Source organism: Pseudophryne corroboree, chromosome 1 (genome assembly GCF_028390025.1).
Source record: "Pseudophryne corroboree isolate aPseCor3 chromosome 1, aPseCor3.hap2, whole genome shotgun sequence".
Taxonomy (NCBI): Eukaryota; Metazoa; Chordata; class Amphibia; order Anura; family Myobatrachidae; genus Pseudophryne; species Pseudophryne corroboree.
In genome coordinates this window covers 335,683,355-335,710,699 of record NC_086444.1, presented here as the reverse complement: position 1 = coordinate 335,710,699, position 27,345 = coordinate 335,683,355, and the positions used below count along the sequence as shown (strand labels likewise).

At 44.9% G+C, this 27,345-nt stretch overlaps 1 protein-coding gene across 3 annotated transcripts in view; it reads right to left on the bottom strand.

The window, feature by feature from the left end:
* ADGRD1 (adhesion G protein-coupled receptor D1) overlaps positions 1 to 27,345 on the bottom strand; it is a 1,058,506-nt gene that overhangs the window by 133,251 nt on the left and 897,910 nt on the right. For all 3 annotated transcript variants that reach the window (XM_063964650.1, XM_063964651.1, XM_063964652.1), the window contains one exon: positions 24,703 to 24,769. In XM_063964650.1, the coding sequence (XP_063820720.1) occupies positions 24,703 to 24,769 (67 nt within the window). The remainder of the gene's footprint in view (positions 1 to 24,702; positions 24,770 to 27,345) is intronic.

Here is a 27,345-nt window from a genome sequence, read left to right as displayed (position 1 = left end):
GAGAAACGGAGGAGTGTCTGGGCGAACGCTGGGTGTGTTTGTGACGTCAAACCAGGAACGACAAGCAGTGAAATGATCGCAGATGCCGAGTAAGTCTGGAGCTACTCAGAAACTGCTACGAGGTGTGTAATCGCAATATTGCGAATACATCGTTCGCAATTTTAAGATGCTAAGATTCACTCCCAGTAGGCGGCGGCTTAGCATGAGCAAATCTGCTAAAATCCGCTTGCGAGCGAACAACTCGGAATGACCCCCATAAAGAAACAAGTACAAAAGTATAATCCATTTTTCTCTTTCTAGCAGGAAAAAAATATACTTATTATGTGATTTTTATCTCCACAACCTCCCTGAAGGAAAAATAGTAAAATTTAAATCCTGCACTTCACGTCCTGTTGGTCACAAAACATTTGTAAAGTCTCATCACTTACTATATCTGACAAACTTAAAAAATGATGCTTTGAAATAAAGATTTTTTTTTCTTTGTACGGTTATTCAGAGTTGTTAGCAAACCAAAAAAGTTAGTAATTGGGAAAAACATGTTGCACTGCAGTTGGAGCAGATGTAACATGGCCACAGAGAGTTAGATTTGGGTGGGGTGCGTTCAAACTGAAATCTAAATTGCAGTGTAAAAATAAAGCAGCCAGTATTTACCATTTACAGAATCAATATAACCAACCCAAATCTAAATCTCTCTGCACGTTACATCTGCCTCAACTGCAGTGCAACATGGATCTGCCCATTTGCTAACTTTTTTGGTTTACTAACAACTCTGAATAACCCCAAAGTGTTGCAGGGAATAACTTGCCTTCCAACACTGGAGAGCATGAACTCGGACAGGGTACGTGGTTGCGGTACGGTGGGTGTGTGGCTGCATCATAGTGGATGAAGCCATGCCTACAGTTGTAAAACTCTGTATTACTGCCTTGAGCATGGAAGGCCCATGTCTCCAGTGATAGGACAAAAGATTACCGACCCAATAGCTGAACAGTCAGAATTGTCCCTCTAAAATCACGAAGGTTGGAATGTATAAGTTGTTCTGTTCCTACATGGAATCAGGGCCGTCTTTTCGTATGGGCTCAATGGGCTCTTGCCTAAGGGTCCCAGGAGTATAAGGGCCCTAGGCTGATAGCTGAGGGTCCTCTCTTTCCAGGGGAACCAGATCTTTGAAAATCGGCCCTGGGGAACCGGAGATATCTGACTTTGAAAGCAGTAGTCCCCATCCAAGCCTGTTAATTGCTCTTCCCAGCCAGATATCTTGGGTTCTGTCTGACTTCGAGTTTTTCCGAGGGCATACTCCAAAAGCTGATACTCTCCCCTTTTGGTGAACACTGGCAGCTTGTCTCTACTGTGCCCAGAACCAGAGATATTAGCTGTCCAGCAGCTGGCCCCTGCTCCAGCCCCACACGCCTAATATGAAGTTTTATATTTTCATTGGTGAATTGCTCTGGCTCCTGAGCTCTGATCCCCAAATCCCCAATATCTCTTGAAAGGTGGGACTCTCTAGTTTTTTAAAGCTAAGAAATCTATTTTCAGGAACTTGAGATAACTGCAGTCAAGCAAGCTGCCCTTCCACAAGAAAAATATAAATATTAAGCCCACTCCACTATACACCCTCCCCTACATATTAAACACCCCCTACCACCCTGGAAGTCATGTACCAGGGCTTCTTCATTCAGCCCAATGTCCCTTTTTACAGTTTAGCCCCATCTGTGCAGTAAAGGAGTTATTAGCAGAAATTACTGCTCCAGGTCCTACATGCTGAGCGGAAGATAGAACACCCCCTACTGCCCGCGGGACATCAAAGCTGCTGCTGATAGCATATCCCACCCCTACTGCTGGAGGATGGGTAGGGGGCCCAGTGCATTGCTGTGCCCAGAGGCCTACACTGCTGTTATGACGGCCCTGCATGGAATGCTTAAAAAGTGAAGCACTAATTCTTTGCACATATGCAAAAGTGTAATTTTAGAAGACAGAGTTGATTTTACCTATTTTTTAAACAATACAATGACTTGTATTGAATCAATGTTGTATTCATTTTAAATATTGAAAATGTTTCTTATGTGGCACCATTCTTCCCATGAGGCGAGAACCTTGTTTAAAACTAAATTAAATTAAATGTATAGAACTAAAGATGACTAAAGCTTTTTGTTCCTAAACTGTTTCATTGGCATGCCTTTGCAGATGAGCAGTGACAGTGCTGTGCTCTATCTGGGGGGTTTATCATTGACTGATATTTCACAAGGATGAGCACAACGTGAAGCCAGTCACAGAGAAAGAAAATACACTGGCAACATTAATTGGATGGATACCGAGCTCAGTAAAATAAAGCTAATTAATGAGGTTACAGCCATGATAAACATGTCAGCTCTGTACCAGTCCTAGTCCCCAAAGGACAGTGAAACTATTTTGTTCTATACTGAAACAGATGTGACTGTTTCATATTAAAATCAATTGTGACAGATGTGGCTCAGTGCTTCAGTTCTATAATATTACAATAATTGGAAATGAAATGTCTTGCATGTAAAATCCATACCAGGGCAGTATGGCACATTATCAGAAATACCTGAGCGACAAACAAAAACATATTTATAATGAAACAATTATTGAATACAGTACTTAATGATCCGGAGACACCAAAATAACTTCTCCCCTGACAATGAACAGCAAATGAACTTCAATTAGTCTAGAGACATTAAGCTACAAAGACTCTGCTGCTCTATCCAATTACTCTGTGTCCCCTCCCTGGTAAGTAAGAAAACAGTTTCTTTGGCCATGAAAGTGATTTAGGGCATTTCTATGTAATTTAATGTGCAGACATAATTAAACTGCTGTAATACATCCAAGTATCAATAAGATACTTTAAGGATGATTATGTGTACTCCTCTAAGAATTAGTATTTTGAGCTCATACGCAATCAGTAAAAAAAATCAGCTTAGTATAGCGAGTGGGTATAAATGGAATAAAATACTGTAGAAATAATAATAATAATAATAATAATAATAATAATAAAAAATAGTTTTGTGTTTTTATCCCTTTTCTTTCCTGCATACACAAACATAATGATGCTATATTTTTAAGATAACTGCCAGCTGCAAATATCAGTTTTTATTTGTACAGTCTTACAGTCTTTTTAAGTATGATCATATTAAAATGGACAAATATAGATGCTACAGTGGGTTTGGTATGAAATACCAGTGGTCGGGATGCCGGCGGTCACATGACCGACAGCGGCATCCCGACACTGAAGATCCCGACATCGGAGGAGGTAAGTATTTTTACCCTCCCCCACCAGGGGTGCTGGTTAGAGCTAACCCTTGGTGGGTGTTGGCTATGGCTATCCACCTCTCCTAAAGCCTAAAAGTGCCTTACCTTACAACCCTCCCCCCCCCCACCCAGGGGCCTAACCATCAGGGACGTGCAGTCATGGGAGGCAGTGCCTCCCCTGTGATTAATGATTAAAATAATATAAAGAAGATACTTATGACACATATTCTGTGTCATAAGTATCTTCTTTATGTAATTCTAATAATTTTCCTAGTTTAAATGCGTGTGGGAGGCACTGATAGCAGTGCCTCCCAAACATAATGGGAACGGGGACAGAGCGGGGGGCGGAGCCTAGCACTGGGTTGTAAAAGCCCATTCAAAAAGATATGGAAAGCGGCACCTCTACAAGTGCCTCGCTGACAGGGACACCACCCCCATGTCAGCGAGGCACCTGTGATTGGACAGCGGATCCAGTACTGGATCCGCTGTCCAATCACACACATGCGGCGCTGGATTCGGCGGGTCCCGGCGGTGAGTGTCGCTGGAGGTAGCCGTGGCCCTGGAGTGTATGCGGCTCAGCCCCGGCCTCCTCCGTCCCCCCGCTGACCCGAGCGGCTCTCCCCCTCCTGCGCCCTCCCGCTGTCCGGAGCTATTCTCCCTCCTCCGGCAGTGTGCGTCTCGAGTCAGCAGGTACGAGGGGAGGTGTGTGTGTGTGTGTGGGGGGGGGGGGGGGGGGGTGTACACATTTTTTCAAGCTGCACATCCCTTCTCTGCTTTTTCCTGCTGCTGCGGCCTGGGCCACCTAAGAAGAGGAGCTGGCAGCCGTCATGGAGAACTGCCACTTGCTGCATCTATTACAAAGTGCAAAAATGCTGCTTTATTGCTGTGTTAACCTGTGTGTGTGTGTCTTACCAGCTCAATATCTTTTCCCTGTATTTCATTAACCCCCAGCCTGCCACGCTGTCACTTGCACCTGTTACACGTGACATCTGCACGGTACCTGCTCTCATAGGTAGCCTATTGGTCCACCGCGGGCACCGTATGTACGAACGTACAGGACCCATCACCTCCCATCATTAAACAATGGCACATATGCCTGGAGGTGACGGGTCCTGTACGTTCGTACATACAGTGCCCGTGGTGGAATAATAGGCTACCTATGACAGCAGGTACCGTGCCGAAGAAGTCACGTGTAACAGGAGATGCGGAAGCAACTGACAGCGCAGTAGGCTGAGGATTAATAGAACATACGGGGAAAAGACATCGGGCCGGTAACAGATTTTACTGCTATATTACTGCTTAGTACATCCCGCCCTCACACTCTCTCTCTCTCTCTCTCTCTCTCTCTCAGTTTGTAAGTATAATGTTCATTTTTACAGGTACCTCTACCCTATTAGATTCTACTGGACAAGTGGACGTGACCGGCGTGGGATGTAGGTAAGTATGTGTTAGTGTGTACGTGTGTTTTAATAAATTTTTACTTCCACAGTCTGTGAGTTGTGTTTTTATTTGGGTATTTTTTTTGTTGTAGAACTACAGGTACCTGCAGGCCCGTTATTTCCCCGCATGCTGGTACTTGAGGTTCTCCAAGTACCAGCAAGCGGGGGAGGCTTGTTGGGCCTTGTAGTTCCACAACAAAAAACAATATTCTTTTTTTTACACACATGGCTATCAGCCTGGCACCCACCGCCCAGGGGTGCTGGGGACAGCCTCGGGCTTCACCCCTGGACCTTGGGTGCCTGGAAGGGGGGTGACACCTTGATTTAAGGGGTCCCCACTCCTCCAGGGAACCCCGGCCAGTGGTGACTAGTTGGAGTGGTAATGCCACGGCCGCAGGGACCTACATGAATGTCCCCCCCCCCCCGGCTGTGGCATTATGTCCCTGGCTAGTTGAGCCCGGTGCTGGTTTCAAAAATACGGGGGACCCCTACATCTTTTGTTCCACGTATTTTTGGAACCAGGACCGGACTAAGAGCCCGGTGCTGGTTATCAAAATACGGGGAACCCCTGTCCAATTTTTTCCCAGTATTTAAACACCCAGGACCGGCTCAAAGAGCCCGAGGCTGGTTATACTTATACTTTTAACCCATTCAGACCCTTCTCCTTTAAGTTAATGGAAGCCCTGGACCACAAAATTGCATTCATGTCCTCCTCCCACTCCCAAACACAAATTTTTATTTATTTTTTCTATAAAAATGTACAATATACAACAAGTATGATGAGCAGGCAGGCAGAAGGCATTGGCGGCATCGGACTGAGATGCAAATTAGTGGAGGAGGCCCGGGTCAGTTGATGGTGGGCGAGTTTGTAAGCCATTGGCGGTGGCAGCGGGCATCGGCTCAGAGGCAGTAGCGGGCATTGGCTCGACGGCGGTAGGGGTCATCGGCAGGATGCGGCGGACATTATGGCTGTTGTGCCTCACCAGCCACTGATCTCACCGCATGCCACTGCTAACCATAACCCCAATACTTACCTCCGGGATGTCAGCTGTCGGTGTTCCAGTGCTGGTCTCATGAGTGGAATGCCGAACGCATCTTGTTACAGCTTAAAAAAAAGTGCACTGAAATACATGTTCAGTACACAGTAACCGCATTTATTTTCTGCACCTGTGTGATGTTAGTGTGTCTGCTTTTTATGCGGTCACATAGAGGTTTATGGGGGTAATTCAGACCTGATCGTAGCAGCACATGTTATATCTGCCCCCCCCCCAAAGTGCACATGGTTTTGCCCAACTGCCAACAAATTTGCTGCTACAATCAGGTCTGAATTATCCCCTATGTACTAAGCCTTGGTGAGAGATAAAGTGGAGAAATATAAAGTACCAAACTAATCAGCTTCTGTCAATTTTCAAACAAAGCCTGTAACATGGCAGTTAGGCACCGATTGGCTGGTACTTTAGCTCTCTCCACTTTCTCTCTCTCTAAGGCTTAATAAACAGGCTTCTTAGTGCCATGGTATCATGGTATCAACAGTGGCTTTTAAAGAAACACATCAATTTTGGCTCAACAAAGGAAGGTTCACACTGTAAATCTTTCACCCAAATAATGTCTTTACTACTCACACCTACAAAATTAGTGTAAAGTTATACCCCTTACACACCGCACAAATAACCCGGTATCTGGTATATTGCCGTGTCGACGCGGGTTACTGTGCCGTGTGAAAGGGGCCATGGACAAATTCACGGATAGCAGTGACGCGCGGTGGGGTGAGGCAGGTGAGGCAGAGCCTTTCCTGTCATACTTACGTTTGTACCAGAGTTTTGATTGTATAAAGTATATGAAAAATACAAAGAATATGTTTGAAATATCTTCTTTGCATTATTCTAATCATTTTTATAGCCAAAACTCTGGAGTAAAAAGTCTCTGGCAGGTGAGGCAGTGCCTCACCTGTGTATCCTTTCCACACATCTCTGATCAAAACTCACCAAATTTTCAGGAGTTTATACTGCTGCACCTGTGTATAAAGTCCAGATGTACCCTTTGGCTCATATATTGCGTGTAAATCTGGCTCTGGTGCTAGCTAGTGCCACTTTAGCCTTTTAGCTCACCGCAAGTCCCTGCCGGATAGCCTGACTCGGTAATTCAAAACGGGAATAAAGCAGTGTTATTCCCGGGTTGAATACCGGGTCAGGTGCAGTGTGAGCGGATTGCCGGGTTGATGCGACCCGGGACCCATGCACTACATAGAAAGAGACGGCGCGGAAATGAGATCATCTCTCGCCTCCGTCCCCGATGCCAGCTCCGACTCCCATCGCTATGGCAACCTGACCCGGCATATTGCCGGATCAGGAACGCAGTGTGAAAGGTTTAATGACGGGACCCGTTTCCAATTCTCAGGTGGGACCCAGCTTTGCGATCTGAAAGGGGTATTAGAGATGTGAGTAAATTTGGTTTATAAATCTGAATCAAACTTTCATTATACGAAAAACTTTTTTTTATCAATGAATCACTTGCAAATCTACATCTCTGCACAAGGCTATCTTTTACTACTATTGCATTCGTCAATAGGAAGGTTGTCTTAAGAGCAGCTCATGAACTTGCTCTGTCAAGTTGAGATCCAGCAACATTACTTTTAACATACCTCCCAACATGACCCTCTCCAGGAGGGACAGAATGCTCTGCTCCTGGACTTTCCTCTTAATTTAAGATTGCCGGCACCTGTGGTGAACAGGTTAATGGATAGAAAAGGTGTCTCACCACAGGTGATGGCAATCCTAAATTAAGTGGGAAGTCCAGAAGCAGAGCATTCTGTCCCTCCTGGAGAGGGTCATGTTGGGAGGTATGCTTTTAATACTTGTAATCTTGTCCTGGTAAACAAGGGGTCTTGTGGTCCATGTAGGTCTTTGGTGTGTGCAAAGTGTTGCTTTATAAAGTACAAATGAAATAGAAGATACAAATTAATTTTTCAGTTTTGTGACATAGCTGCTGCAAATCTATAAAGGGTTACAGTATGTCTGGCAATTTGAAATAACACGCTGTTTCCTGCTTTAATAGACAGATGGAGTACAATCAAACATTTTTCCACAGTAAGTTGTACTATATTATATTATCATAGTAAAGGACAAGTGTGTCAATCCACTCAGATAATAGAAGCTAGTGTGGTAGGCAAGTAATATCTGAGTATCAGTGCGTTACCAATGGATTTCCCAATTATCTGCCTCTGGAGACAATCTGGAGAGCGTTACCATAGTGATCAATGCACAGCTTTTCAATTAGTAAACAGCAGAGCAAAATGAACTTATTTGTATGAAACGCTATTGCAAAATCTTTATTCGTTATTTGTCTAAGTAATATAAGATAATTAGACTATTTAAGCGTCTACCTACGCCTTCTACAGTGTAAAATAACTAGTAGTTGCTCATTTTCAGCACGTCCCTGCACTTTCAATAGCTTAGACCGCCCACGGTCTGCCACACCGTTGTTAGTCAGGCATGCACATTTACTGTAAGACCATTTGTGGTAGGCCACATCTCATTTTTTTCACAATCTGCAATGCAAAAAGGGTGGGAAAAAATATAGTTTTTGTAATTACTCTTATAAGCGCCATTTGTCATTCTATCGTAAATAGCTTTGCAATATGTCAAAGTTTTATGGTGAAGGCATCAGCAACGGCTTAGCTTGTCTGAAACAGACAAAGCAGTAAACTCGGCTATCAGAGTGGCAATGGATTGATTGCTTCAGTCATTCGGGCCATGGTAACTCTAGCAAGACAAGTAAAAACAAAATATCTCTCTCATATATATATATATATATATATATATATATACACACACAGTACATATATATATATATATATATATATATATATATATATACACACACTAGCTGGAGTACCCGGCGTTGGCTGGGTTTCAATGTTCCAGTTATTAAGTTATCAATGAGTTGGATGCAACTGTCAACATATTAAAAGTATTTTGTAGCTTAGTAGCTCTTCCAAGACACCCATGAGGTGGCTGCCCAGTGTTCTTTTTGTGTTTGGGTTGTCACCAGTAGCCCTGATCCCCAGCTTTTCTTTCTGTTCAGTTTTATAATTACTTTTCCATTGTGAGAAGGGTTTAAAGATTTCCTTGTGTTATCAACGTTGCTATTCCAAGGCTTTTGGGTATACAACACTTATTGTCTTTCCCACCTCCATTTCTGTCACTTATTATAGTTCTTTGATTTGTGGTTATTTCACTCAGTTATTTTATGTAATTAAATGATGGTTATTTCTGTTAGTTATTATAGTTTTTTAAAGTCTTCATCCAAATCCATCCAGTGGAAGTCCCAGAACAGGCTCCCTGTGTCAAAGTTCTGCCCAGCATACATTAACGAGAGATCCGACCGGGACTCCAATCCCCTAGTATGTCTTCTGGGATCCAATGCTACCACTCAGTGAAGTTTTCCTCCAAATCCATCCAGTTGAAGGCCCAAGACAGGCTCCCTAGGTCAAAGTTCTGCCCAGCATACACCAACAGGAGGTCCAACTGGGACCAAAACCCTCAAGTATGTCTTCTGGGATCCAATGTTACTACTCTGTGAAGTTTCCTTACAAATCCATCCAGTGGAAGGCCCAGAACATGCTCCCTGGGACAAAGTTCTTCCCAGCGCATTCTTCCATGAGGTCCGACTGACCACAACTCCCTAGTAAGTCTTCTGACATCCAATGTTACCATTCTGTGAAAAATTCTTCCAAATCCATCCATTTGAAGGCCCAGAACAAGCTCCCTGGGTCAAAGTTCTGCCCAGCATACACCAACAGGAGGTCCAACTGGGACCCCAACCCTCAAGTATGTCTTCTGGGATCCAATGTTACTACTCTGTGAAGTTTCCTTACAAATCAATCCAGTGGAAGGCCCAGAACAGGCTCCCTGGGTCAAAGTTCTTGCCAACGCATTCTGCCGTGAGATCCGACTGACCGCAACCCCCTAGTAAGTCTTCTGGCATCCAATGTTACCATTCTGTGAACATTTCTTCCAAATCTATCCAGTGGAAGGCCCAGAACAGGCTCCTTGGGTCAAAGTTCTGCCCAGCACAATTCACCGTGAGGTCCAACTGAGACGCCCAACTACCCTAAAACCTATATATTTTTTTCTTCTTTTTTTTACACTAATATAATTTGTAGTGAAAGTAATGACAACTAAGAAGTTCACAAGGGGGCTGCACTGTAGCTGCAACACGGCACTTGCTTTTGGCTTTCAGGGTGCCTGGAACAGGGCCAAAGGCGGCAGGAAGTGGAGGACTGTCTGAAACATCCATGCTCTTGGCACACACCCTGTAGTCTGTAGAGACTCCCAGAGTATCCTAAGGACATTTCGGCATACAGTACTAAACTACTTTCCCTGAAGGTGTGGATGAGAGAGAGGGTGGATCTCCTGCATCTCTCCCATTTTCCTAGTGAAGTGAGCATTATGGAGACAGGAATCACAGGTCAGAATGGAGTCACAGGGCCATTATGATGCAAAAATTTAACCATTTTAGCCTCACACTCCCACCAACAGACTCACAATTTGCGGCATTATATTGTGACAGGGGCTAATGACGCATTATTCTGTGACAGGTGCTAATGACGCAAAGAGCTTGTCTCATAGTTATTACCTGCTTCTCCTCTCCAGGATTCTCATAGAGAGGAGGGGGGAACTTAGGTATGTATGCATATTGGGCAGTGTTCCACTTCCTGTTGCAGGTGACCCTTCTCCTTGGTGTGAAATCATGATGTCCTGTATTTAGGGGGCAGGGCCTGAACAGACACTGGCACTGCTCCAAATGTCTTGCTCTATAAAGAAGCCTGTGTACAGTAATGGTAATTACCATACAAAGGCTTCTATAATGAGTAGAGATGTGCAGTTCTGATTCCAAGGAGACCGAAACCACCCAAACTTCTAGTTGTCCAAGTACGTCCAAGCCTGGGCTCTGTATTTTCTGCTAGGCTTGGATCCAAAAATGAGGCAAAATGTCATCCTCCCAGCGTCAGATCTCAAGTGTTTTGGATTTGATAAAGTCCCTCCCTCATGGCTTGGGTGCTATGTCACATATAACACCCAAGAGAGAGGGTGTAGGGTGGGCTGCAGTGTGGTTAAGAGCTACTTTGCCTAAAATTAAGAACTGTGGGATACTAGTTTGTGTCACATTCAGTGATTCAGTGTCATCAGTGAACTTAGGGGGGTAATTCAGATCTGATAGTAGATGTGCTAAATTTAGCACATCTACGATCAGCTTCCCTGACATGCGGGAGGACGCCCAGCACAGGGCTAGTCTGCCCCGCATGTCAGGCCCCACCCAATCGTACAAGTACAAAAGCATCACACAGCAGCAATGCTTTTGTACTGTAGGAGTAGCTCCCAGCCAGTGCAACTCCTGCGCACTGCCAGGGAGCTACTCGACGCTTTTGGACAATATTGTGAGCTGTGAGGTGGTCATAATTGACTGGAAATGACTGGAAATTAATATTATTGAGGTTACTAATACTGTAAGAACAAAATGACATGATTTTAGCTGATTTTATCAATTATTTAAAAAAAAAAATACAGATCCAAAACCAAAACGCATGAGGGTGGTTGTGCAAAACCAAAACACAAAGATGAATACAGATCCAAACCCAAAACACGGGGGTCAGTGCACATCTCTAATATTGAGGGAGTAAGGACAGGAAACATAAGATTAGAAAAGAGAGGAGAGAACACACATGAGATCTGAATGAGAAATACTGTATGCACAGTTAACAGACAGGATAATAGAAGGCAGGAGAGAACAGAGCAATGGTGTATTTAAATTGGGTGCAGGATGTGTGGTGCACATTGGCCCCTCGTCAAGAGAGGCTCAGCCTTACATTCCTTGCACCCAGAATAGACCGCAGTGCAAGCTATGCAGCGGGTTCACCTCTATGTAATCTGCCTGCCATCATTTGGGTGATATCTTTGGCGAGACTTTTGGAAATCTGGGACTTTAGTCCCATTGTGCAAACATTAGACAGACAGATACTACTTTCTTGATGAATTATGACAATAAGTGGTGATCAATAATAATCCATAGCATCACTGATTGATAAACATGGCTCTAAGTATAGCTTTTTGTGTTCAGTATGAATATATTACCTATCTTCCGTCTTACAGCTATGCATCTTACTCTCCTCTAAGCATCCCTCTAAAGCATTGCAAACATTTTAGGATTATAGAAAACTTAAAGTATGGATATATTTGTCATATGATGATCTATCAATGAGTATTGCTGCAAGCTCAAAACAAGATGGCACCTTTACATCAGTCTATTAGAAGTTTTGCAGTTACCTACATAATAAAGTAGAACAAGGATCTGAGCTACCATCATGCTTTGCTCTATCCATGTTGACAAACAATAAGATAACTTTATAAATGACAAGATCAGTTTGTGCCTGGAAATCTGAATGATTAAGCAAGAATAATGAAGACCCATAGCTCGTGGTTGTGCAGCCCATTAACTATGTCTTATGGGGCCAGATGTACTAAGCCTGAAAAGTAATAAAATATCACAATGATAAAGCACCAACCAACCGGCTCCTAACTGTCATTTTTCAAACACAGCCTGTAACATGGCAGTTAGGAGCCGATTGGCTGGTGCTTTATCACAGTGATATTTATCACTTTTCAGGCTTAGTACATCTCCCCCCTGGTAAGTTACAACTGATGGGAGTACACAGTGCTCTGGGACTTCGTAAAAATGGGATGCATGTGCCATAGTATGCTTTCAGCACCATTTCCACATTAAGGGCCTGATTCTGAGGCGTATGCAATTCAAATGCAATGCCAGTTTTCACGTAGTTGAGCAATTTTTTGCAACTGCACATGCGCACTGATTTCTATAAACACTCACAGTACTGTACATCATTACACAGAGTGTACGCACAAAGGTACTATTGTGATCAGAACAGATGGTATCAGAAATGTTGTGGAAAATGATGGGCATTCCTGGGTGAAGACTGAGAGGTGGCTAGAAATGAGCGCAAAATAGTCCATTCAGTGTGCGTGGTATGGGAGTGTAATGGGTGTGTCACTGCAAGCGGCTGCATTCACAGACACACACCTGCAAGCACAGGAGGCTATGGTCAGATGGAGAAACTGCACCTGCCATAGGGCTGGTGGAAGTTTTGGTGGTACAATGGTGGCCTATAAGGACGCACCAATTGGTACCACAGTGTGTATGGATGCTAAAAGTGGTCCTTTCAGACATTGCACATTTGCCCATAAAAATGTACACAGGGGAAGGAGTTTGTAGCGGAATTTGCATAAAGCTGCAGAAGGGCCACCGCCAATAGACAGACATTGCTGTGTGCGCTTTAGCATGAGTCTCAGAATCAGGCCTTAAAAAGAATAGGTCAAACCTAATAAAATAAAAGTATAATATAAATAAGTCAGCATTTATCTACAATAGTTATTTAACCTGTTCAGCTCAACTAGTATGAGTATTACGTAACAGCTAAAATAAAACCCAGGGTACACTGTCATGAGGTCGGCACTCACTATGTGTACAGTATGTTTATAGTTATAACACACACAGGTAAAATGCAGTTTCCCAGTGTCAGCATTGTGAGGACGACCCATTTACTTTTCACATAGGGTCTGCTTCATCATGATTGTAAGTAAAGCAAAAAAGCAAACACCTGGGCAAAACCTTGTTGCACTGCGGGTGGGGCCATGTCCATCTTAACAGCATTGTTGGGCAAAGCGATGCACTGGGGCCCCTACCCACCCATTCAATGGAATAAAAATAAAAAACATACTTACACCCAGGGCCGGATTAACAATGGGGCGGATGGAGCTGCAGCTCCAGGCCTCCCCATAAAAATAGGCCCACAGGATCCCCTGCTGCTGGTAACAGGAAAAAATGTTTTCCCTATTACAGCACGTCAGCAGCACTAAACAGCCTCAGAAGTCCTCCCTGTGCTGAAAGATTTCTCTGCTCCTCCCCTGCACCATGATCTCACACAGGCACCGTGCCTCCCCTCCACTGGGTACAACAGCAGCAGCCATCGGTGTACTTGCCTGCCGTGACGCAGGGTAAGGGCTGTAACACACACTCCGGTTTTTCCCGGATGGCAAAAAGCCGGACGAACTTTGTCCGGCTTTTTGCCATCCGGGAGAAACTGGCAGTGTCTGTCACACAGGACGGCTTTGAGCCGTGTGTGATGCTGTGCGCATGCGCAGCATCAGACACGGCTTCAGAAAAAACCGTTGTGTGTGAAAGCTCCACTTCACACACATGGTTTACTGGCTCCAAAGACGGCCCGGCGGCCGCCCGGCCGCCGGACCTTCCAGTGGTGAGACCCGGCTGCAACCCGGCAGCCGGGCCGGGGCCGTGCAGTGTGAAGGGACCCTAGCCCTCACACTGTTAACTACAATGCCGGCACGGGAAAAAGCCGTCCGGCTTTTTCCCGGCCGGCAAAAGCCGGGTAGTGTGTTTCAGCACTAACAGTGACTTAGCCGCTGGTCCAGTCCTGTGACCCCTCTGCCGTCCCGGCTAGTGGTGCCTGCGCAATGGTAGTGTTCCCCCCTCCCCCAAGAGGGCGTGGTCACGGGTCCGTGATTAGGCCACACCCCTGACTTTTCCTGGTTGGTCTGTCTGCTCCTGCTCTGTCTGTATAGCTCAGTGACTGGGGGAAACGGGGGAGAGTGAGAGGGCTGTGGGGAACAGGGTATGTGTGTTGGAAGGGACAGGCTGGAGTTGTTTGTAGAGAATGGGGTGAACAGGCTGGCTGATTGTGTGTGTATGGTGACTGGAGGGGACAGGCTGTGTGTGTGGGGGGGGGGGGGGCTGGAGGAAACAGGCTTTTTGTGTGTATGTATTTGTATGTGTAGGACTGGGGAAACAGGGTGTGTGTGTGTGTGTGTGTGTGTGTGTGTGTGTGTGTGTGTGTGTGTGTGTGTGTGTGTGTAGGGACTGGGAACAGGCTTTGTGTGTGACGTGTGTGTGTATATATGTAGGGACTGGGGAACAGGCTTTGTGTGTGTGTGTGTGTGTGTGTGTGTGTGTGTGTGTGTGTGTGTGTATGTAGGGACTGGGAACAGGCTTTGTGTGTGTGTGACGTGTGTGTGTATATATGTAGGGACTGGGGAACAGGCTTTGTGTGTGTGTGTGTGTGTGTGTGTGTGTGTGTGTGTGTGTGTGTGTGTGTGTGTGTGTATGTAGGGACTAAACAGATTGTGTGTGTGCAGGGAGTGGGTGGGGGAAAAGACTGGGTGTGTGTGTGGTGACATGGGCATGTTGGTGGGGGTGGTTGCGTGCACAGACTCTGGGTTGCTCAAATTGGAGGCGATGCTCAGGCGGGTGATCTGCACGTCTGTGCACGCTCAGTCCTTGTGCATTCGGATGCATTATGTGCACTGGGTGGGGCAGCGTTGGAGTGTTGGGAGGGTCGCTGCTCGTCCAGCTCAGGGGAACCTGCCCGTGGCGGTTTTAGGTGCGGGCTAGCAGGGCTGGCACCAGGGTCACTGCGGCCTGAGGCCCCTGCAAGTGCCATCAGCATTCGTCTGCTGCGTGCACCACAGTGCCCCCCACCACTTCCTGCTCCGGCCGGCCGCCCCCCATCCTGGCCACTTCACGCTGCCTGCACCCCATCGTGGGAGTATGACAAGTACATAGAGCCAGGGGACCACAGGCGCCAAATGATAAGTGACGGCTAGCTAGTGCAATTTGTATAATGGGCTACTTGTTGCTATGTGTATAAGGCGCTACCTGGTGCAGTTTGTATAACAGGCTCTACCTGGCGACACATGTATAAAAGGGGCTCCACCTGGCATAACGTCAATAAAAGAAAGGGGCTCTATCTGGCATAACGTCAATAAAAGAAAGGGCTCTACCTGGCATAACGTGAATAAAAGAAAGGGGCTCTATCTGGCATAACGTCAATAAAAGAAAGGGCTCTACCTGGCATAACGTGAATAAAAGAAAGGGCTCTACCTGGCATAACGTGAATAAAAGAAAGGGCTCTACCTGGCATAACGTGAATAAAAGAAAGGGGCTCTATCTGGCATAACGTCAATAAAAGAATGGGGCTCTATCTGGCATAACGTCAATAAAAGAAAGGGCTCTACCTGGCATAACGTGAATAAAAGGGGCTCTACCTGGCATAACATGAATTAAAGGGTCTCTACATGGCGTATTGTGTATAAGGGGCTCTACCCATAGTCACAACCCTGCTGTTGCTGGTCACAACCTCTGTGACGGTACACAATAGGCACTTCATAAATTTCAGCTCCAGGCCCATGTGATCCTTAATCTGGCACTGCTTACACCTCCTGCTGTCCTGCGCAATCTCTCCACCTGCTTTTATACAGTGAATAGCTGTAAGCACTCTGACTGGTGGATAGTTCTAGCCATTCACCAATCAGCATGCTGAAAGCCATTCACTGTCTATCTGCTGGCTGGGAGGCAGGTAGAGAATGTTTCTAGACCACTCTGATGTGTGTGCAATTCACATTCAGAGCAGCCATGAAGCCTTCGCTACCTGCCTCACAAAAAGCTCTGGATGCACCAGTCCTGCTCAAAAGCCCCTAGAATGGTGGGCCCCTGGGCAGCTTGGGCCCTGGGCGGGGCAGATGTAACATGTGCAAAGAGATTTAGATTTGGGTGGGGTGGGATGAAACTGAAATCTAAATTGCAGTGTAAAAATAAAGCTGTCTAACATTTGTGAGCTGCATGCAAAAGTAGCCAGGATTTAACCAGCACAGAAAAAAAAAATGTATTTGCTCCCCTTTGCATTTTTTTGCTTTACTTCCAAGCATAAATAAGGCCCATATTGAGTGTAGACTTCTCGTACCCAACCCAAAACCCTGTTCAATGCGGTAATAATACAGTGGGGATGCCTCTCAAGACACTGTGCTGTACCTGATCAGTAACAGAGAGTGTAAAATATTGTGGAGAAATATTTTTAGAAGAAAACTTGTTATTTTACATCCTATTCATCTCATGTACAGATGTGTCCTCATACATCTAGCTTCAATACGCCAGGCAATGCGAGATGTCTAGCGTGAGTGAGCCACCAGGTCCCATGCAAATCTGCTAACGCTGGGCGTCCTTTTTTTTTTTTTTTTGCTGAAAATGCATCTTAGTCGCAACACAATGTGACTAGGATGTACAAGGATACTGTGCTGATTAAATTAATATATGACATTTGTATATTGTGTGTGACTGAGTATGTATACAGAGTAGAGATGTGCACTTGAAATTTTTCGGGTTTTGTGTTTTGGTTTTGGGTTCGGTTCCGCGGCCGTGTTTTGGGTTCGACCGCGTTTTGGCAAAACCTCACCGAATTTTTTTTGTCGGATTCGGGTGTGTTTTGGATTCGGGTGTTTTTTTCAAAAAACACTAAAAAAAAGCTTAAATCATAGAATTTGGGGGTCATTTTGATCCCAAAGTATTATTAACCTCAAAAACCATAATTTCCACTCATTTTCAGTCTATTCTGAATACCTCACACCTCACAATATTATTTTTAGTCCTAAAATTTGCACCGAGGTCGCTGGATGACTAAGCTAAGCGACCCTAGTGGCCGACAAACACCGGGCCCATCTAGGAGTGGCACTGCAGTGTCACGCAGGATGTCCCTTCCAAAAAACACTCCCCAAACAGCACATGACGCAAAGAAAAAAAGAGGCGCAATGAGGTAGCTGTGTGAGTAAGATAAGCGACCCTAGTGGCCGACACAAACACCGGGCCCATCTAGGAGTGGCACTGCAGTGTCACGCAGGATGGCCCTTCCAAAAAACACTCCCCAAACAGCACATGACGCAAAGAAAAATTAAAGAAAAAAGAGGTGCAAGATGGAATTGTCCTTGGGCCCTCCCACCCACCCTTATGTTGTATAAACAGGACATGCACACTTTAACCAACCCATCATTTCAGTGACAGGGTCTGCCACACGACTGTGACTGAAATGACGGGTTGGTTTGGACCCCCACCAAAAAAGAAGCAATTAATCTCTCCTTGCACAAACTGGCTCTACAGAGGCAAGATGTCCACCTCATCATCATCCTCCGATATATCACCGTGTACATCCCCCTCCTCACAGATTATCAATTCGTCCCCACTGGAATCCACCATCTCAGCTCCCTGTGTACTTTGTGGAGGCAATTGCTGCTGGTCAATGTCTCCACGGAGGAATTGATTATAATTCATTTTAATGAACATCATCTTCTCCACATTTTCTGGAAGTAACCTCGTACGCCGATTGCTGACAAGGTGAGCGGCGGCACTAAACACTCTTTCGGAGTACACACTTGTGGGAGGGCAACTTAGGTAGAATAAAGCCAGTTTGTGCAAGGGCCTCCAAATTGACTCTTTTTCCTGCCAGTATAAGTACGGACTGTGTGACGTGCCTACTTGGATGCGGTCACTCATATAATCCTCCACCATTCTTTCAATGGGGAGAGAATCATATGCAGTGACAGTAGACGACATGTCCGTAATCGTTGACAGATCCTTCAGTCCGGACCAGATGTCAGCATCAGCAGTCGCTCCAGACTGCCCTGCATCACCGCCAGCGGGTGGGCTCGGAATTCTGAGCCTTTTCCTCGCACCCCCAGTTGCAGGAGAATGTGAAGGAGGAGATGTTGACAGGTTGCGTTCCGCTTGACTTGACAATTTTCTCACCAGCAGGTCTTTGAACCCCAGCAGACTTGTGTCTGCCGGAAAGAGAGATCCAAGGTAGGTTTTAAATCTAGGATCGAGCACGGTGGCCAAAATGTAGTGCTCTGATTTCAACAGATTGACCACCCGTGAATCCTTGTTAAGCGAATTAAGGGCTCCATCCACAAGTCCCACATGCCTAGCGGAATCGCTCCGTGTTAGCTCCTCCTTCAATGTCTCCAGCTTCTTCTGCAAAAGCCTGATGAGGGGAATGACCTGACTCAGGCTGGCAGTGTCTGAACTGACTTCACGTGTGGCAAGTTCAAAGGGCAGCAGAACCTTGCACAACGTTGAAATCATTCTCCACTGCACGTGAGACAGGTGCATTCCACCTCCTATATCGTGCTGAATTGTATAGGCTTGAATGGCCTTTTGCTGCTCCTCCAACCTCTGAAGCATATAGAGCAGGCCTGGCCAACCTGTGGCTCTCCAGCTGTTGTACAACTACAAGTCCCATCATGCCTTGCCACAGTTTTGCTATTAGGGAATGTTAAAACTGTGGCAGGGCATGCTGGGATGTGTAGTTTCACTACATCTGGAGAGCCACAGGTTGGCCAGGCCTGATATAGAGGGTTGAATTCCACCTCGTTACCACTTCTTGCTTCAGATGATGGCAGGGCAGGTTCAGGCGTTTTTGGTGTTGCTCCAGTCTTCTGTACGTGGTGCCTGTACGCCGAAAGTGTCCCGCAATTCTTCTGGCCACCGACAGCATCTCTTGCACGCCCCTGTCGTTTTTTAAAAAATTCTGCACCACCAAATTCAAGGTTATGTGCAAAACATGGGACGTGCTGGAATTTGCCCAGATTTAATGCACACACAATATTGCTGGCCTTGTCCGATGCCACAAATCCACAGGAGAGTCCAATTGGGGTAAGCCATTCCGCGATGATCTTCCTCAGTTGCCGTAAGAGGTTTTCAGCTGTGTGCGTATTCTGGAAACCGGTGATACAAAGCGTAGCCTGCCTAGGAAAGAGTTGGCGTTTGCGAGATGCTGCTACTGGTGCCGCCGCTGCTGTTCTTGCGGCGGGAGTCCATACATCTACCCAGTGGGCTGTCACAGTCATATAGTCCTGACCCTGCCCTGCTCCACTTGTCCACATGTCCGTGGTTAAGTGGACATTGGGTACAGCTGCATTTTTTAGGACACTGGTGACTCTTTTTCTGAGGTCTGTGTACATTTTCGGTATCGCCTGCCTAGGGAAATGGAACCTAGATGGTATTTGGTACCGGGGACACAGTACCTCCAACAAGTCTCTAGTTGGCTCTGCAGTAATGATGGATACCGGAACCACGTTTCTCACCACCCAGGATGCCAAGGCCTCAGTTATCCGCTTTGCAGCAGGATGACTGCTGTGATATTTCATCTTCCTCGCAAAGGACTGTTGGACAGTCAATTGCTTGGTGGAAGTAGTAAAAGTGGTCTTACGATTTCCCCTCTGGGATGACCATCGACTCCCAGCAGCAACAACAGCAGCGCCAGCAGCAGTAGGCGTTACACGCAAGGATGCATCGGAGGAATCCCAGGCAGGAGAGGAATCGTCAGAATTGCCAGTGACATGGCCTGCAGGACTATTGGCATTCCTGGGGAAGGAGGAAATTGACAGGGAGTTGGTGGGGTGGTTTGCGTGAGCTTGGTTACAAGAGGAAGGGATTTACTGGTCAGTGGACTGCTTCCGCTGTCGCCCAAAGTTTTTGAACTTGTCACTGACTTATTATGAATGCGCTGCAGGTGACGTATAAGGGAGGATGTTCCGAGGTGGTTAACGTCCTTACCCCTACTTATTACAGCTTGACAAAGGCAACACACGGCTTGACAAATGTTGTCCGCATTTCTGTTGAAATACTTCCACACCGAAGAGCTGATTTTTTTGGTATTTTCACCAGGCATGTCAACGGCCATATTCCTCCCACGGACAACAGGTGTCTCCCCGGGTGCCTGACTTAAACAAACCACCTCACCATCAGAATCCTCCTTGTCAATTTCCTCCCCAGCGCCAGCAACACCCATATCCTCCTCATCCTGGTGTACTTCAACACTGACATCTTCAATCTGACTATCAGGAACTGGACTGCGGGTGCTCCTTCCAGCACTTGCAGGGGGCGTGCAAATGGTGGAAGGCGCATGCTCTTCACGTCCAGTGTTGGGAAGGTCAGGCATCGCAACCGACACAATTGGACTCTCCTTGTGGATTTGGGATTTCGAAGAACGCACAGTTCTTTGCTGTGCTTTTGCCAGCTTGAGTCTTTTCATTTTTCTAGCGAGAGGCTGAGTGCTTCCATCCTCATGTGAAGCTGAACCACTAGCCATGAACATAGGCCAGGGCCTCAGCCGTTCCTTGCCACTCCGTGTGGTAAATGGCATATTGGCAAGTTTACGCTTCTCCTCCGACAATTTTATTTTAGATTTTGGAGTCCTTTTTTTACTGATATTTGGTGTTTTGGATTTTACATGCTCTGTACTATGACATTGGGCATCGGCCTTGGCAGACGACGTTGCTGGCATTTCATCGTCTCGGCCATGACTAGTGGCAGCAGCTTCAGCACGAGGTGGAAGTGGATCTTGATCTTTCCCTAATTTTGGAACCTCAACATTTTTGTTCTCCATATTTTAATAGGCACAACTAAAAGGCACCTCAGGTAAACAATGGAGATGGATGGATACTAGTATACTTATGGATGGACGAGCGACTGCCGACACAGAGGTAGCTACAGCCGTGGACTACCGTACTGTGTCTGCTGCTAATACAGACTGGATGATAATGAGATGAAATCAATATATATATATATAATATCACTAGTACTGCAGCCGGACAGGTATATATATTTATTATGTAATGACTGATGACGGACCTGCTGGACACTGTCAGCTCAGCAGCACCGCAGACTGCTACAGTAAGCTACTATAGTAGTATGTATAAAGAAGAAAGAAAAAAAAATCACGGGTAGGTGGTATACAATTATGGATGGACGAGCGACTGCCGACACAGAGGTAGCTACAGCCGTGGACTACCGTACTGTGTCTGCTGCTAATATAGACTGGATGATAATGAGATGAAATCAATATATATATATATATATATATAATATCACACTAGTACTGCAGCCGGACAGGTAGATATATTTATTATGTAATGACTGATGACGGACCTGCTGGACACTGTCAGCTCAGCAGCACCGCAGACTGCTACAGTAAGCTACTATAGTAGTATGTATAAAGAAGAAAGAAAAAAAAAAAAACACGGGTAGGTGGTATACAATTATGGATGGACGAGCGACTGCCGACACAGAGGTAGCTACAGCCGTGGACTACCGTACTGTGTCTGCTGCTAATATAGACTGGATGATAATGAGATGAAATCAATATATATATATATAATATCACACTAGTACTGCAGCCGGACAGGTAGATATATTTATTATGTAATGACTGATGACGGACCTGCTGGACACTGTCAGCTCAGCAGCACCGCAGACTGCTACAGTAAGCTACTATAGTAGTATGTATAAAGAAGAAAAAAAAAAAAACCACGGGTAGGTGGTATACAATTATGGATGGACGAGCGACTGCCGACACAGAGGTAGCTACAGCCATGGACTACCGTACTGTGTCTGCTGCTAATATAGACTGGATGATAATGAGATGAAATCAATATATATATATATATAATATCACACTAGTACTGCAGCCGGACAGGTAGATATATTTATTATGTAATGACTGATGATGGACCTGCTGGACACTGTCAGCTCAGCAGCACCGCAGACTGCTACAGTAAGCTACTATAGTAGTATGTATAAAGAAGAAAAAAAAAAAACCACGGGTAGGTGGTATACAATTATGGATGGACGAGCGACTGCCGACACAGAGGTAGCTACAGCCGTGGACTACCGTACTGTGTCTGCTGCTAATATAGACTGGATGATAATGAGATGAAATCAATATATATATATATATAATATCACACTAGTACTGCAGCCGGACAGGTAGATATATTTATTATGTAATGACTGATGACGGACCTGCTGGACACTGTCAGCTCAGCAGCACCGCAGACTGCTACAGTAAGCTACTATAGTAGTATGTATAAAGAAGAAAGAAAAAAAAAACACGGGTAGGTGGTATACAATTATGGATGGACGAGCGACTGCCGACACAGAGGTAGCTACAGCCGTGGACTACCGTACTGTGTCTGCTGCTAATATAGACTGGATGATAATGAGATGAAATCAATATATATATATATATATATATATATATATATAATATCACTAGTACTGCAGCCGGACAGGTATATATATTTATTATGTAATGACTGATGACGGACCTGCTGGACACTGTCAGCTCAGCAGCACCGCAGACTGCTACAGTAAGCTACTACAGTAGTATGTATAAAGAAGAAGAAAGAAAAAAAAAACGGGTAGGTGGTATACAATATTATATATATATTATATACAATTATATATATATATATATATATATATATATTAAACTGGTGGTGATTATTAAACTGGTGGTCAGGTCACTGGTCACACTATCAGCAACTTGCAAGTAGTACTCCTAAGCAGACAATCACAATATATATTATACTGGTGGTCAGTGTGGTCACAATGGCAGTGTGGCACTCTGGCAGCAAAAGTGTGCACTGTACGTTATATGTACTCCTGAGTCCTGCTCTCAGACTCTAACTGCTCCCCACTGTCAGTGTCTCCCCCACAAGTCAGATATACATTATACAGTCACACTATCTATCTATTACTTCAGCAAGTAGTAGTACTCCTCCTAATGCTCCCCAAAATTACTACTGTGTCTCTCTCTACTCTAGTCTCACTCTCTTCTCTATAAACGGAGAGGACGCCAGCCACGTCCTCTCCCTATGAATCTCAATGCACGTGTGAAAATGGCGGCGACGCGCGGCTCCTTATATAGAATCCGAGTCTCGCGATAGAATCCGAGCCTCGCGAGAATCCGACAGCGGGATGATGACGTTCGGGCGCGCTCGGGTTAACCGAGCAAGGCGGGAAGATCCGAGTCGCTCGGACCCGTGTAAAAAAAAATGAAGTTCGGGCGGGTTCGGATTCCGAGGAACCGAACCCGCTCATCTCTAATACAGAGCAGAACAGAACTTGTACTGGAAAAAAGCTGCGGCTGCTACATTGTAGCACTCTGTTTACTCAGTTGCACACAGATATACAAGGGTCATATATCAAATTAATCAGCACAGTCTCCTAGTGCATCCAAGTCACATTATGTTGCAGCTAAGACGCAATTTCTGCAAAAAAGACACACAACACTAGAACATTCTCACATGACCTGGTGTGCCAAGAGTTGCTGTTTGGCAAGAATGCAGCAAAGATGTAGTTCCCATTTAGATCTATAGTTGGTTGCTATGCTATACTAGGCAATGGGTTCGGAATGATTTACCGGTATGCTGGCTGTCAGTATATTCACAGCGGCATACCGTCTGCCGGAATTACGTCAGTGAGGCAGTGAGTCCCCTCGCGAGCTAGCTGCGCTTGCCACACTTCGGGGTCGGTGGCTCACTTCACTCACCACAGGTTCTATTCCCACTCGGAAATATATGTACTGCGATCACTTGCTACGGACATCCCAGGAGGCATACTTATGGAATCCAGGAGTACATTGCCTCACCAATAAATTCTGGACACTAACCACAATTTGCCACAAAAGAGCTGTTAACATTACTAATTTATTTCTTACAGCGCTCCATTATACTTATTTTATACCTAACACATTCCCACTCAATTGGTGGCGTGGAGCCACCAACCGAGTGGGTATTCCGAGCGGCAGTCATGATTCCGTATGCTGGTACTTTCACCTGCTGTCGGGATTTCGGCATCGGTCTCCTGAACATCCTGACAGCTGGCATTTTAACTGCATTTGAACCCCTATAGTGTTAGGTACTGGAGTCCCTTGCCGTGGGGCTGCAGCTACATGCATTGATCAATATATAACCAAACTCCACTATGTATTGTATGCTAAGCTGTATGATATCAGTAATGCTAGAGATAGTGCACCTACAACCCCCCCCCATTTTCTCTGTAGAACTACAAGTCTCAATAGGTAGCACCTCACATTACTGGCAGTTATAGGTGTGCAGTCTAAGGCCCCTCCCTATTTTAACTGCATTCCCCAGGCAATATCCGTTGAACATGTACATTATTATACAATACAATATATATATAAAATTAATTTTTAAAAGGCTCTACTGTTATTTAACATTTCCAAACATAATGAATATTTTTTTTTTTTAAATCCAGTAGTGTTTTACATTATACCTACCACAATGACAAACAGTGCAGGTGCCACAAAAGCCCATATTGCTCCTTTCTCCAACGATAGCCAACAACTAGAAAAGAATGCAATAGCCAGTTAGGACATTATAAAACTGCAACAAGGCTTTACTAAAGGTCACTTTCTAACATTTTATAATCTGACCAAAATTGCTAGGAACACCAACTTCTGGTGTTCAAAAACCTATGAGCAACTCTCATTAATTTTAATGTGCCCATTTAATCACAGTGTATGTACTACATAGTGGAGAGCAGTAGTTCCCAAGCTGTGTGCCTCAGGGCACTTGCATGGCGCCCTGGGTTGGTGGTCCATAACCAATTAAAATTATTTATGGCAATGTAATAGGCAAAACTGGTGCTTCTGTCTTCCAGTCATAAAATATATGGACAAATAGAAGCAAATCCTGTCCCTCATCCCATATCTGATACTAAGTATAACATATAAACACAATCTACTTAATATCACATATTTTCTGAATTTCTCAATAAGTTTTGGAGCCACTGATGTAGAGTTTAAAGTGACTAGCCAAACTGACTCGTTATGGACTAGACTAGGCCTGGGCAACCTGTGGCTTGAAGTGTTGGTAACAACAAGTCTCTGTATGCTCTGTCAGCTATCATCTGTCTGTCAAAGCATGCTGCGCTTGCAGTTTCATAATTCCTGGAGAGACAAATGTTGGCCAGGTCAGGAATAGACCAATATATGGACACTATGCTGCAATTGTCAGAATTTCTCCAAATGATCTAGATTTCTTTCCAAGGTTTCCATGTGTCCCATATTTTATTACTGTTAGGCTTTTCATCATACAGTATCAATAAAGATTCGTAAGTCTTTATTGGGTGATTAAAGTTGCAGTCCCACATAATGCATTATGAAGCTGTAAAAGCTTCTACTTTGTCTATGATTGACATGTAATAATGTTTTCTTAAAAGTTATTAGAGTGATTTATGGTTAAAAAAATCTAATTAGTAATTTGTAGAATGTATTGCATCTTTAATTTGTACTGTTATCTATATAACATTGATCAGATCCAATAACAAGTTTGGGCATGTGCGCGCAGGAGGGATCTACCATGCATGTTGTCCACCACCATTAATGTTTCAAATGCAATCCACCGCTATTACCTGCTGTTGTCAAGACAGCAGTGTATAAGATAGGCCTGTGTCTGCTGTTTTAAGCAACAGTCATGAGTAGAATAGGCCCATACTCACACACTACTGTCTACAAAACTCATCCAATCCCATCTGCTATCACCTTTATGAGAGACTGCCTTCTCCAGAAGAGTGCAACTGATGGCAGGGACTAAATTGGTCATGTATCCATGCAACGTATCTGGCCAAGCATGGATGTAGGGAGAGAGAGATGAAGGGGGTGGTGGAGAAAGCTGGGTTGGAGAGGGATAGAGGACAGAAGGGTGGGGAGGATTATAGGCAACGATGAGTGGAAGAGCTAGTGTGAACATTTAAAGCTTTCAATGCAGTTCAGAGTGTTAACACATTAATTAGACACTGAAATACTTGGGGTGGAATTCAATTGTTTGAAAAGTCAGTTGGGTTTCTGTTTTTCCCGTATATTAGATAGGAAAAAACAGACACCCAACTGACTTTTCAAACAATTGAATACCCCCCTTGAAATCTACTCATTTGGCGGCATGGTGGAGAGTGGAACGCTGATGGGGTTTCTTTTGACATGAAAGAAAATACAATGTAATTTGAAATTCACCTGAAAATGTTCAAAAGTTTTCCATACTGTATACCAGACTCTCCTATAAATAGCTAATTTGGTTAGTGATTGAAAACTTCATAGAAGCAGATTTTCATGTTCTTTTCAATATACTCATTCAATACAACAGATTTATTAGCACCTCTATGGAAACATTGCGTAAAGTGTTTGCTCTTTCTTACGCACACTGCTTGAGCATCTGAAAGCAATCTGAAACCAGAGTATTCAATTATTCAGGAGAGTACTGTATATAATCACACCTCTGTTCACCACTGTTTATTCCTCTGAAGAAACCGGTGAACACTGGAGACATACATTAGAATTGAATCTGCTGAGGCACCAAGACCCTTCCCAGATTATCCAGGACCACTAAAAAAACTTTGGTTCCGTTTTCTCTGTGCTGACAGCCCAATGAGTGGTGATACAGCAATATTATAATACACCTCCCTTGCCATATTTCCCACACCTGGAGTTGTGGGTTTTGATACATGGAACAATAAATCTGACTAATAACAGAACAATGCCTGGCACATGATAAATCCCACATCAATATTTGTCTATGAGGTTCATGGATATAGTATATAAGTGGTGTGTTATAACAGTAAGGGGGGTACACACAGAGAGATCTGTGCTTAAATTCTAAGCAATCTGACTAGATTGCTAAGAAGTTAAGCATGGATATCTTCGTGTGTATGCCCCACAGCGATAGTGATGCGCGGCCCCACGCATCGCTATCGCTAGATTGGCCTGCATGTAGGCACAATCTAGCACATCGCTCATTTCACCGCTGGGTGAAATGAGCAGCCCCTGTCCCCCACCTCGCTCAGCACACATTGCGCTGTGCTGAGCGGGAGGAGAGATGTGTGCTGAGTGGTCTGTGATAGATCGCTCAGCACACATCTCTGGCTC